Genomic DNA, 13,420 nt, shown 5'->3' with positions numbered 1-13,420 from the left:
TTTTGCTCCGTGCTTTCCCAACTCCAACCCCCACGTATTTCCTTGGGAGGGCTGAGCTCTCCTCCCCAGCGGCCTGCCTAAAATTAGCCTGAAGGGCACAGCCGGACAGAAACACCCTGGCTGCTGGGGAGTGAGCTCATTCTTTCCTCCAGAATAAGCGGGGGCCATTGTGACTTCAGGGACGGAGGGAAGAGCTCGGCTTTCAGCGGGGGGTGGGCTGGGGAGTCAGGTCTTTGGATTGCAGCGTAAAAGATGGGCCGGCCGGAGGATGCTCACGTGCGAGGAATCCTGGCCCATCTGGAAGGGGCCGAGGGGACTCTGGGGCTCCCGACCCCATCACCGAGTGGGGGCTTCGACGGATGGACAGAAAGCAAACTGCCGCCTTACACCAAGTGCGTGAATCCGCCACAGTGTTTTATTGAGTGCGCTCATAATACAAGTGTACATCAACTGTTCCACAGTCAAAAGTGGCAGGTCCCTAAGAAATTTACAAGCACTTTAAGTAAATCAAAATACATATTATTTTGTTCAACTCAGTAGCCTTTTGTGCGGGAGACAGAAGGCTAGTGATAAACAGAGTCTCAGTAATGCACAGTGATTCTTGAATTTAAGCCTTTATACAAAACTTGTTCCCAGTAGCATGCACCCGCCATTAAAGACTTCAGTACAAAAAAAATTAATCCTAAACACTACATTGAAGTAGAAACGAGATATAATTCTGAATTTGTTTTGTTTTCCCAAAGACCACATAAAAGGAAAAAAAAACCACACATGAATACAAAGCTTTGTGACAAAGCTCTATACTATTACTGATCCAACATTCTTTGCACTGAAATAAAACAAACCAACAAAAAACAAACCAAAACCAAAACATTCCCGTTTACTTGGAGGGGAAACAACTTTCAAGTTAATAGAACTCAGGAAAAAAGGGGGGGAAATAAAATAAAAATAATAAAAAGAAAGAAAGGGCAAAATCTTGTCACAAAATGGTTCAAAATGTCATAAAAATAAGACCACAAAGGAGGGAGGGCTTATTGATGCACTTGGTGAATGTGCTTGCGGAGAGGTCCGTCCGGAAGCCGCGGGGGCTTCTATGTCGCGTATCTCTTGGTCCACTGCCTGGCCATTCTGTCGTGTTCTGCTCTGTTGGTCATGTACTGGGTGGCGATGCTTCCCACCAGGGGGTCAGCTGCAAGGAAAGCAGACACATGACATCGTTAGGGCCGGCCCCCTCACAGGGAAGCCGAGTCAGGGAATGAGCCCCCCTAACCAGAGCGGGGCCCAGGACAGCCGAGGGGGTGGGAATGACAAGGCGGCCGGGGCGTTCCAGAAAAGGCTCTGGGAATCAGCCCCGAACGCTAGCAGAAGCCGGAAAAGCCCAGTCAGCAAAGCATCTAAGAGCCATGGTTTCGGAACCCAAGTCCTCTAACCTCAGTGGGGCACCTTCTGGGCCAAAGGGCTGGGGTGGGATTAGAACATCAAGGAGGGAAAGCCGGAAGGAATGTTGGGAAGCCTCTCCTCCCCCCTTCGTGTCCAAAATGGGGAAACAGAGGCTTGGGAGGGGCGGCTGGGCCCAGCCCTTGGCCCCAGACTTTGCAAGGGTACAGAGCCGGGAGTGCCCGGCTAAGGGGCGGGCTGGGGGGGGGGGCCCGACGAGCGCTCTGTAGGGATACTGTCTGGGTATTTCTGGCAACTCCAGGGGGACGAGCACCCTTCGGCTCTGACTGGGGGCTTCCCGAGAGCCAAGCTCCTCTGTGCCCCTGGGCGGGCACTGACACACAAGCCGGGCAACGGCCCGCCCGCCAGAACGCACCCTTTCATTCTGGGTTCTGGCCCTGGGATGTCTTCCCCAAGGCTGAGAAGCCTCCCCACCCTGGGCCACAGGCCGTCCGGGCCTGGCACTGGGCCACACGAGGCACACCCACCCCACCGCCTCCTTGGCCCGATGGGCAGCGCACAGAGAGATTGGAATCAGGTGCCTCCCCCAGAGGAAACCAGGGGCTTTCTGCGGCTTTAACTCCCGGCTGGAGGGGCCTTGGGGACCCCGGGCCAGCTCCCTCAGACAATACCTTCCGAGGCCTGCAATTGCAGCCCAGGCCAGCAAGCACTAAGACGGATGGAACCGGACTTTGGGTTCCACGTGATTCCCCATGAAGCACACGAAAGCTCTACAAGTTCCACGTCAGAACCAGACAACTTTGGGGAGTTGAGAGGGGCTTCAGAGGCCTCCCCTGGGCCCCCAAGAAACCCTGCCCAGAGCCCCAAGTTGTCAGTGACCTCCATGGAAGGGGGATCTGTTACCTATGGAAAGGGCGTGAAGGGACCGTCCAGCCCACGGCCCGATCCCCCAGGTGCTGGCGAGACTTGGCTAAAATACCACCCCTGTTCTGTGCGTTTATATGTCCGGTGGAAAAGGAACACACATGTGCACTACATCAGGGAACGTGCATTATCCGTGTATAGAAAAACGAAGATACGCATGTGATCGGGCAGGCACCCCTCCCCTCCAGCACTGACACACGGGGTCCCTCCCTCTGCCCCCCCTCGCTGCCCTGGCACAGAAGCCCTGCCCTGAGCCCCCGGCCCTGAGCCTCTGCTCTGGCAAGGGTGTGGGCTCTCCCTCTCTGCCGGGGCCTCCAGTAGGGAGGTCTCCTGCCCGTCTCAGGGTCCTTGGACCTGACAAGGCGCTTGCCCCACACGAGATGCTGATTTGAGCTGGATTATTAAGGATTCTTGTCTGGAAGAAGAGGCGTAACAAGGGGGAGCCCAGAAGGTGGTGCCTCCACCAAGAAGCCAAAAGACCAAGAGATTCCACCCTCCTCTCCCACCCCCTCAGGCTCAGACACCTCCCGGGGCAGAGAGGAGGATCCTGAGGCAAGACTTAAGGCTGGGCTGCAGGCGGGGGTCACTGAGGATACTGCAGACCCAGAAAGGCCCCTGCACTCAGACACCCGATGGCAAACAGAGCCCCACTGAGGCATAAAATTAATCAAAAGCTGAGTCTATCCAAGCCCAGCGGCTGTTTATGTTCTTGGCCAATGTTCGCCCATCTGCCCAAAGGGAGATCCTCCTGGGACTCCGAGTCAGCCCAGAGTTTTTCTGGCCTTCTTGGGTCAGCGTGGGCAGAGCAAGCTAACCGGGGGCACTTTCTGCATCTGAGGAGCCAACGTTGTGTGCAGGGACACAACGTGTGGGTTACTTCCAGGCATATACTTCCCAAGCACGCAATCCCCAAATCTGATATAAAACATTCACAAGAAAGTGGTTCCTAGCTTGTGTCCCTGGCAAAATGTCTTACTGACTCATAAGATTTTCTAACAAACCATTTGCTTTTCCGTCTGCAATACAAAGCCCAAAACAACATCTAAGTTTGTCAGGATGAAGAAAAGGCAAAAAATTGTCAGATGGGAAATTTCAGTCCCCCATGGCCAAACCAGTATTTCCCATGTTCTTTTGGGCGAAAGGATTTAATTTTTCCTTGGTTTTTCTTCAGAGTAACTGAAAAACGGCCACCCACCAATCTTGGGTGATGTTGGCAGGGACGAGGGAGACGCTGATAAGCTGTTTTTATGACTGAAGGTAAGGGAGGATGGTAAGAGCTCCAGGTAAGAGCGAAGTTTCACTAAAGTAAGACTGGGAATGGTGCTCGGAAAGGTGGAGGACATGGAGGGCTCTGGGGAGACGCGGGCCCAGAAGAATGGGTGGGGCAGCTCCCAACCCTGGGGGCAACCCTGTCTCCCCCCCATCGCTAACCTGCCCATCTTCCTCATGAACGAGAGTCTCTGGAGCTACCTGCAGGACTGCCCCCAGACGGCCAAAGCAGTACCTGACAGAATCATTTTTCAGAATGGCCCGTTTAGGGAAGGAGAGCAAACACGGCCCTTCATTCTGAAAGGGCAGAACTGGCCAGCGTGGAAGGCGACACGAAGGCTCCGGCTCTGTGACAGTTGTCTAATTTCTCATGTAAACCAGCTCACCCACTTGCTCTTCTTTCTCCTCTGTTAATACCCTCTGAGGGTTTGGACAGCTCAGTCACAGTCCCCAGATTGTATTTTAAAGAATATTGAGGAGCAGTTCGGTGATGCAGTAGACAGAGCATCAGTCCTGAAATAAGGAGGACCTGAATTTAAATCTGGCCTCAGACACTTAAAGCTTCCTTGCTGTGTGACCCTGGGCAACTCACTTAATCCTGTTTGCTTCCTTAGTGCAAAAAAAAAAAAAAAAAAAAAAAAAAAATTGAATCTCTTGATCTCAGCCAGTGGGGACACCCGGCGTCCACTCTCGGGCGTGGACGATCAGCCCGGGGGCTCGGACTGGCTCCATCGCCCACCTGGGCCCTGGCTCCTGGGCGGGCAGCTTCGGGGCCCCACTCCCTTGGGCCTGCCGGGGTGGCCCGGGACCCAGATTTCTTGAGATCACTCTTGGAGGGTCCCCTATGTCTAAGGTGGGAGTTCAGAGCCTTGCTGGAGGGGGAGCGTGAGTCAGTTTACACGGGGCCTATCCCATATAGTCTTGCCCAGAGTAGGGGCTCAGGGCAGCTCAATTATGTAGATCCCAAGGCAACAGGGACATCCACACCTCCTGTGCTACCAGCTTCTCCAGGCACCTGAGTCCATTTATGGCTTTATCCTTGAATGGGGACGGGCTGTCCCCACGGGGAAGGGGGGTTTATTTCAGAAAACACCTTTGAAGCTTACAGAGCCTTCTGGAGTGCTCAGAACGAAGGGCAGGCTTATTAGGGCAGAAGCTCAGGGCGTCTATATTTGTATTGGACCCAGGGGACCAGAGACTTGCAATGAAAAAATTTGTTTGTCAAGACCTGTGATTTCACTGTTGAGGAATTCCTTTCAGGAAAGCACCTCTGAGAGACTCTGAGAATGGTGTAGAAGGTCAGATGGCTTGTGGGAGCCTGTGGGTGTCAGAGACGGCCCGAAGCCCAGCGGCTCTGGCTCTGGGGCCAGGTTCCCTCCACCACCCTGATTCTCATGCCACCACGTCTAACCGTGGGACCGATAACATACAAAGATCGTGGCGCGGCAGCCACAGAGCCAGACGATGTGGGATGTCCTCGGGAAAGGCCAGGCCGAGGCAAACCAAACTTGGCCAGAAATGAGACGTTCCCCCAAGTTCTGAAACAAAGATCAGGCCGAGAAGAACTGAACTCATTTGTGGCAATTCTAATTAAAACAGCATGGCAGACTGAGACCTAATGTGTACACTTAATAATACAGTAAAGGGGCTTTTAACTTAGTCCCTTGAGCCTGCCCAGAAATGCTGCGCACACAAAATCCCAGTCAATGGGAATTCTAAGGTACAAAGCATTCAATTAGAACAGATTTCTCTGAAGAATGATCCAGAGGGGGCAGCTGTGGAGAAGATGCTGCTGGATCGTAATCCCAGAGTTTGCTAAGCAACGATCCCAAACGGACTGCCAAAAATCTCCCCGGTAATGCTTTAATATACCAGAGGTTATATAAGTGGATTACCTTCCCCAGACTGCCCGACCCAGAGATTTTAAATCCAGGCCATGGGAGATCAACACCAGCAGCCGGCAGCCCCGGTGCTCAATAAGGAGCCTCCATCTCCTGCCCTGGGGCCTGTGTCCAGCAGGTGACCCGCTTTCTGCCAGGAAAATAATCTCGACGGCAAATTCTAGGCTTGCAGACTGAGGAAAATAAATAGTCTACGATGGAGTTTTTCCTTCTTCAAGCTCTTTATCTCCTAGTAAGGGAACAGGGCCCAAAGCCCTCAGAGCTAAGGTTGCTTCTTAAGAAATAATGCTGACGGCTCACGTTTCCGCACCGCTTTCAGTCAGGCACAAACATCCAGAGAACACTACGTCTGCAGAACTCTGGACACCTGCCGGAGTCACGCGGCTCCTGGAGGGAGGGACTGTTGTTATTTAGCTTTTGTAGATGAGGCAATGGAGGCAAACAGGGGAAATGCTCTGTCCAGATTCCCACAGGCGTTTGGGACAGCCTTTGAATTGAGATCTTCCCGACATTCTCTTCACACCTGCCCTAATAGGGAAGCATCAGAATGTAATAAATAGGGAGGTGACAGGGATCGAGTAACATAGTGAGGAAGGGAAGGAGGAGAGAGAGGCAGAGACAGAGACTGACAAACACACAGAGACAGAAGCAGAGACAGGGAGACAGAGAGAAAGAAAATGAGAGTGTGTGTGCGGGGGGGGGGGGGGGGGTCTGTTTCATTTATATGCAGCATCTCATTCCTGTGAGAGAAAATTAACTTCAAAGAGACTTCTGAACTACTGAATTCCATCCTTCCCCCCATTGTCTAAATAACTGGATCTTCCGTGCAGTTGTTTTATTGGTCACTTCTGTTCCTCAGCACTTGCTTGCCCTGGCAGTTCTTGTCAGAAGAAGCCCCTTTTCCAACTGGTCCCAATCCTCTTGCATGGATGGAGGGCGCGAGTGAGAGGGCCGCAGCATGCCCCAGCAGCAACGGCCTGCCTCTGCCCTGCTCTCCAGACACAGGTCCGAAGCCCGGGGGAGAGAAGGTTCTCCCCAGTTCCCAGAAAGGCCGAGGTGGACACTGGGAGTGCTGGGGCAGGGTGCTCCCGACTCGGGGCTCGCCCGCTCCTTTGCTCCTCCCCCGGGAGCAGGATGGGCCTGAACACCTGAGTCAGGGCCAGCGCCAGCTGCCTCCTGGTCACCTGGGCTCAGGGACAGGTGCTTGCTCCTAAGGCAGAAGCAGGAGGGGCCCCAGTGACAGCCTGCCTGCAGGTTACAGCATCTCACCCGAGCCTCCTAACAGCCCCAGCAAGGAGCTGACATCATTGTTCCCACTTTAGAGAGGAGGCTGGACCCAGGCTGGGCCCAAAGGCCCACAGTTGGTGCCTGGGGATGGATCTGAACTCAGTCCTACCTGTCCCCTCCCCACAAAACCTTTCAGGGGTCCTCAGACTTTTTAAATAGGGGGCCAGTACACTGTCCCTCAGACTGTGGGAGGGCAGGACTATAGTAAAAACAAAAACTTTGTTTTGTGGGCCTTTAAATAAAGAAACTTCATAGCCCTGGGTGAGGGGGATAAACGTCCTCAGTGCTGCTTCTGGCCCGCGGCCGTTGTTTGAGGACCCCTGCTTTAGATTGTAGACCTGGAAGGTGGGAGGGGCCTGTAGAGTAATTGAACCAAACCTTTTATTCAATCAAACTGGAGCCGAGAGAGAGCAGACCCAGAGCCAGAATTTGAACTCAGACCACTGATCCCAATTTTTCTACAATTCTAAATATAACTTTTTTTTTACTTTATAAAGCCTTTTCTGAGACTATTAAAAGATGTTTCACTAGTAAATATATGTGTTTTTTCTTAAGTGTAAATTGGTTTGGTTCTCTCTTCTGTGTTACTATATTTAAAATGTTCTCACATATCAACAATGTGGAGTCATCTACAATATTTTATTTAACTTCTATAAAACACTTGTAAAGGCCTATGATAAGTCAAGTGGGCCAAGATTTATTGATCGCCTACTACATACACACTGGGCACTATTTAGTGTCTTGGATACAAAGAGGGGCCAAAGTCTAGTCTTTGGTCTGAAGGGGCTCGCACCCAGTAGCAACATGCTGTAAGTGGGGTTCATGGGTGCTTTCTTTTGGACGCTTCCAAAACCTCCACAGGACAGAGATGTCACACAGACCATTACGGATGAGAGGTCCAGAGAGAGGTGAGGGCTGGATAGACAGGTCTGAGGAACTACTCTGTTAGGATGAGAATTGAGCCTGGGGGGAGGATGGGATCATTAAGTCAAAGAGGGAGGTCCCCAGGGTAAAGGGGCCTAGATGGGAGACCAGGAAAGGTGGAGAAGGAAGCAGTCAGAGCAGGAGGGGGAGAACAAGAGAGCATCAAGGAGAAGGCGGCAGACAAAGTGGAGAAGCTCAGAGAGGCCGAGACGAAAGGGAACGGGGGAAAAGCTGTTAGAGCAGCTCCTTAAGGGCTCAGGGACAATCCCGGGAAGGTCAGTGGTCTCAGGTTGGCCAGAGTGAGCCACGCCGGGGTCCAGCATCAGTGGGAAGCTAGGATTTTCTGACCCTACAGACCCTGGGGACGACCTGCTTTTTTTCCACAGGTAACCTGCAACAGTGTAAGTGATGCGTTCTGAAGACAAACACATGGAGGAGACGGCCATTTGGGTGAGGAGACTGTTAGGCTATAAGGAAGCATTAAAAAACAAACAACTGTGAGTGACTGAAACGGATGGGTTTTATGCAGGACCTTCCTGTAGGCTGGGCACATGGAGGTTTGCTAGCAGACTCTCAGTTTGCGATAAAAACACCAGAGACCACCTCAGCAAACCCCCACCGTATGTGACTGATTGACAAGTTTAACTCACTACACCTATACTTTACCGTTGCCCCCTCCCCTTGCCCTCCTCCCCCTTGCTCCAGAGGGGTCCCATATACATCTCCGCCAGGGGCACGGAGCCACACCTGACTGAGCCCTCTCATTTCCCAAGAAGCCGGGGCCCTGGAGGCCAAGGCCTCGGCTTTAAGCGCAGGAGGTTAAACTGGGCCCCAGACTCCGGGCCGAGCTCCTCCCGGGGCACCCCCTGCCCCTCCATTCCCCCAGCCTGATATGGCGCCGGGACCCCCAAGCATGGCCGTGGGACGGCCGGCTCTTCTGGAATGACAAGTGGCGGCGGGGGCTAACTCCGTCCTCCCCAGCAAAGATTAACGCGCCCGCTGGGGCTCGTGGCAGCAGGAGGAGGACTGCCGGCATTAGTTAAACACGACCCTCTTTTGCCTCTGGAGACGGAGTTAAGTTTCGTTTTAAATAAGGAATGAAAATGGCCTTAGCAGTTCCAATATTATTCTCATTTGTGCTAGACTGAAACCCCCTGTACATAATACCTGATACAGGAAGGCCCCAAGGCGCTAGAGCGAGGGGGTCGCAGCTCCCGGTTAAAGTTGATTAATACGCCACAAACGGCTGCTGAAGGCCCAGTTTCTCTCTGGGACTGACTGACCCCGAGGATGACGTTAAAGACTTTAACTTGAACACTCAGATTTCTGAATTATTAGAAGCACTGTCCTATTAATAAGTACAATTGACCTTTATAAAATCAAGGCATAAACCAAAATAAAAGCAAAAATCGTTCCTCTGATTGAAAAAAGTGTTTATTTAATTGGGAATTCCTAAAGAATGTGTCCAGATTAATGTCCATAAGCTGAGCAATGTCAATATTCAATGAATAATCAGAGATGTTTGTGTGAAGACTTTTATTCTCAACTGAGGGGTATCTTTAGTTCATTGCCCTCATGAGGGCTCTTGGCTAATGAAAAGGAGGTTTACTTCTGAGGCTTCCCCAACACAAAGTGAGTATTTAATAAATCCTGGGGGCATTAAGTCACTAAAGACATCTCTCTCAGAGAAATGAAAAAGTATCATGGTTTGATTTCACCTACATTAACTTGCTCATAAGCAAGGGTCTGTATCCTTTTTTCATTATTATTGTTCTGAAGTGAAGTTTTTACTATTGTATAAAAGTCTGACTGTGATGTTCCAAAATTTTATCTAGTTCTTTTTGTAAAAATTCAATTTTCTTTTATTTTTAGTTCTAGATTCTTTCCCTATCCCCCTTCACTCATTGACACAAGAAAAGCAAACTCGATATAAATATGCATAGACACGCAAAACAAACTTCTGCATTAGTCATACCCCTCTCCCTGCCAAAAAGAAAAGAAAAAAAGGAAAAACAAAGACAAAACAAAGAACTAGAAGATGCACTTCAATATGTACTCCAAGGCCACTGGCTCTCTGTGTGGAGGTGAGTAGCACATCTCATTATGACTTCCTTGATGTCCCAAGTAACTTTCTATGAGCCACATCGCAGGCCATTTGCCCCTCTGCACTGGTCGGGGGAGAATCCTCTCTGGCACTGAATTGGTCAGAATGTTGATCATTTACTAAGTCTTCACAAGCCGATGATCTTCACAATATTAGCTATTAGTACGTGGCTGAACAACAGCCATTCTAACTGATGGCCAGTTTCTGATTCTCCTCAGTTTCCAATTCTTTGCTACCACAAAAAGAACAGCTAGAAATATTTTGCATGGATGGGTTCTTTCCCTCTTTCTTTGATCTCTTTGGGGGTACTTTTAGTGGTATCACTGGGTCAAAGGCTTACACAGTTAAATCATGGGGTTTTTTGAACATAATTCCAAATTATTTTCTAGAATGATGGGACTAGTTCACAGCTTTACCAACAGTGAACCTATTTTCCAACATCCCCTCCAGCATGTTATTTTCTTTTTTTAAAAACCAATTTCACAAAAGCTTATGAGTGTGAAAACTACCTCAGAGTTGCTTTAATTTGCATTTTTAAATTATTACTGATTTAGAGATTTTTTTCATGTAGCTGATAAAAGCTTGGATTTTAATCTTTGAAAACTGATATGAAAATGTATCCTTTGGCCATTTATCAATTGGGAAATGGCTTTTAAACGTGTGAATTTCACTCTGCCTCCTATATACTTTAGAAATGAGACCTTTATCAGAGAAACTTAATATAAATTTTCCCCTCAGTTACATGTTTTTCCCAATTTTGGCTGCGTTGGTCTTGTTTGTATAATAGCTTTTACATTTTATGTATTCAATATTATCTTTTTTACTTCCTGTGAACCTTAATCTCTTTGGTCATGAATTTTTCCCCTATTCAGAAATCTGACAGGTACCGTCTTCCACGTTTCACTAAGTTGCTTATGGTATTTAAGACCCTTCCAATGTTGAAATTCTGTGATTCTATGAATAATACTTCTAACCTAGGGCCCCTTGTGGTGCACAGTTAATGTCAACATTCTCAAGCATACAACTTTAAAAAATGCAGTGGAACAGTCATAGAGTGATCGACTTTCAGAGCAGGGAGATTGGAGATTACCTAGTCCTAAGTCTATAAATGGAAACTTGAGGTCCAGAATTCAAGTGATTTGTGCAACTCAGATCAAAGAAGTTGATGGCAACATTCAATGTAGTGTCTAACACTGAATCACATCAATGAAACCCTACAAGTCAAGATCTTCTGAATCATTTAAGTATTTGAATGGTTCCATGTTGCAATTAAATCATATATAATAAGATTTCAGTGAGATCCCTGCAAACTGGAGCTGCTCCTGAGATGTTTGCCTGAATTATGGCAGATATGGATCTGTGATTGATAATGACACCTGGTGTAATTGGTAAACACATGGTGTTTGAATGCGATGAAATACTACGGGGCCATCAGAAATGATGAAGGGGATGGTTTCAGAGAAACTGGGAAGACTGGTACGGACTTTGCTTTTGTGACAGCAACATTGTAAGAATCAACAACTTTAAAAGACAGAAGGAGTCCAGTCGATGCAATGATCAATTGTAAGCATGGAGGACTGATGAAGAACTACCCAGCTCCCAACAGAGAAAAGCTGTACCCAGTACACAGAATGGCCACAGTATGGCCAGGGAAGGGTTTATTTTGATGAATCTGCTTATTTACTAAGTTTTTTCCCCCTCTTTTTTGGGGTAGGGTAGTGGGAAGAAAAGAAAATGTTTATTAATTGAAAAAAATTCAAAAGGATGAAAGGGAGAAAAATCTGACGGCAAAGTAAGAGTAATAATACCAATCATTAGGATCCTTGATTTAGGGGACCCAAGGGGCTGTTTAGTCTAGCTCCTTCCTCCAAAGGGATGTGATCCTTGATTCTAGCTTCAAAAGCAGCAATGGCACCCAGAGGGAAGATTTTTCCCTTCATCTTTCCTCCTGCTGTCTGAGCTTCTTGCTGTCCTCTGCTTCCCCGACAGGAAGCTTTAAGGAGGATGGTTCTCACCTGTGTTTGTTGCTATCCCAGAAGGGGAAGGTGCGAGACGGGGCACGGCACAGGGCAAAGAGAAGCGACATTTGGGTTGGGAAGTTGAGTCCAGGTCCTGATTCTGACAAAGCCGGGCTGTCCCTGAGGAGCCGTAACCTCTCGGTGCCCCAGGTAACTTTCTAAGAGCTGCATCTCAGGCCATTTGGAGATCTTTGTGCCGATGAAATCGGCTCAGAACCAAAGAACCCCACCAGAGGCTTTCCTTGGACTACAGTCACCTCTTGGTCTGCTGACTGCTCATATTTAATGAGCTAGGCTGGGCTTTTAAATACGGCTGGCACTTGGTGGCACACGGATGTGACACCCCTCTTGTAACTGAGATAAGGCTGCACTGATCAATGCTTAAGAGAATATTGGCTGGATCGAACACTGCACAATGATGCCCCTTGTTTCCTCTCCCCCCTTCTCATTGGAGATCAGACCGTTAAACAGTGGTTGGTGAGAGAGCCATGCCTTATCGAGATACGAAATCACACCTAATTTTCATCCTAAGGGCTGAGAATGGGGAATTTATATTATAAACAGATCTTCTGGAAGGGGAGCAATAGAGTGAAGGCCACGGGCATCTTTGGTTTTTACTATTTATATTTTAAAATACCCACCGAGGCTCTGATTATTTAAAGAACTGAAGGCTATTTGGGGGAAACGGAGAAGAGTGGTCCATCCACAGTCATTTCAGCCTTTCCATATAATTATTGTTCTCTAAAATAACAGCCATCCCCATCTCTGATCAACTACTGCAACAGCCATTTATAATGCTTCCTTATCTGTAAAGAAAGGTTGTTTTTTCTCAATCACTACATTTTGAAAAACAAAAATTAAATCTCTCCAATTAATAAATATTCTAGCTACTTACTGGAAGGCCCACAAGAGACTGGAGGATTAGCTCTTCTCTGGAGGCATGTTAAATGGATGATAATTCATGAAAGGTTCCCTGTCTCCCCGTGGCCCCACTGCCAGGATCCCATGCTGAGGCGGGGAATTAGCCCATTGACAGCGGAGATGAACTGAAACGATACTTCTTAACATTCTTATAACCCCTCGAAGAAAAGGGGAATTAGTTCTCCTTCCTTCCTGAGTCTCATCACCGAATCTGTTCTGATGTGATTTCCGGTGATGCTGTAAGTTTACCTAAGAGCGGATGACAAGGCGGAGCAGTGATTGGTCATAAAGCAGGGGTATTTTCTCAGGAAAAGGGGAAGGAATCTATAGTCCAGGAATGGAAATAACAAAAGACACAGGGAAAGAAACAGGCAGTTTTGAAGATGCTATAGGAAGCTCAGAGATGTTTAAGCCTCCTCAAGTTGCCGAAACATTGAAGACACATCAACCGATATCGGCTGGGCGCAGGTGCCCAACGAAGCCCAAAAAGCAACTTTCCAACTCAATGCAGCCCAAGCATGAATGGATTCGGACCACGGCAGTCCTGCGCACAAAGTTCAAAACGGCAGAAGAAATCGGGGAGGAGAACAGCCAAAACAAGCGGTAGCTCCCTTCTTTAGCACCGAGGAGAAAGGACCCGTCTTTGGCTCCTCACCCCGATTTCCGCAGGACAT

The 13,420-nt window shown here is 48.8% G+C and overlaps 1 protein-coding gene across 1 annotated transcript in view; it reads right to left on the bottom strand.

The window, feature by feature from the left end:
* Window positions 1–390: 390 nt before the first annotated feature.
* The window catches only part of LOC100927026 (ubiquitin-conjugating enzyme E2 E2), a 323,016-nt gene continuing 309,986 nt past the window's right edge, over window positions 391–13,420 (bottom strand). Inside the window, exon 5 of the mRNA XM_031940345.1 lies at window positions 391–1,189. Coding sequence (XP_031796205.1) covers window positions 1,092–1,189 — 98 coding nt within the window. The 3' untranslated portion in view covers window positions 391–1,091. The remainder of the gene's footprint in view (window positions 1,190–13,420) is intronic.

This window comes from Sarcophilus harrisii, chromosome 5 (assembly GCF_902635505.1).
Source record: "Sarcophilus harrisii chromosome 5, mSarHar1.11, whole genome shotgun sequence".
NCBI classification, from domain to species: domain Eukaryota; kingdom Metazoa; phylum Chordata; class Mammalia; order Dasyuromorphia; family Dasyuridae; genus Sarcophilus; species Sarcophilus harrisii.
This window is presented reverse-complemented; position numbering and strand designations above follow the sequence as displayed.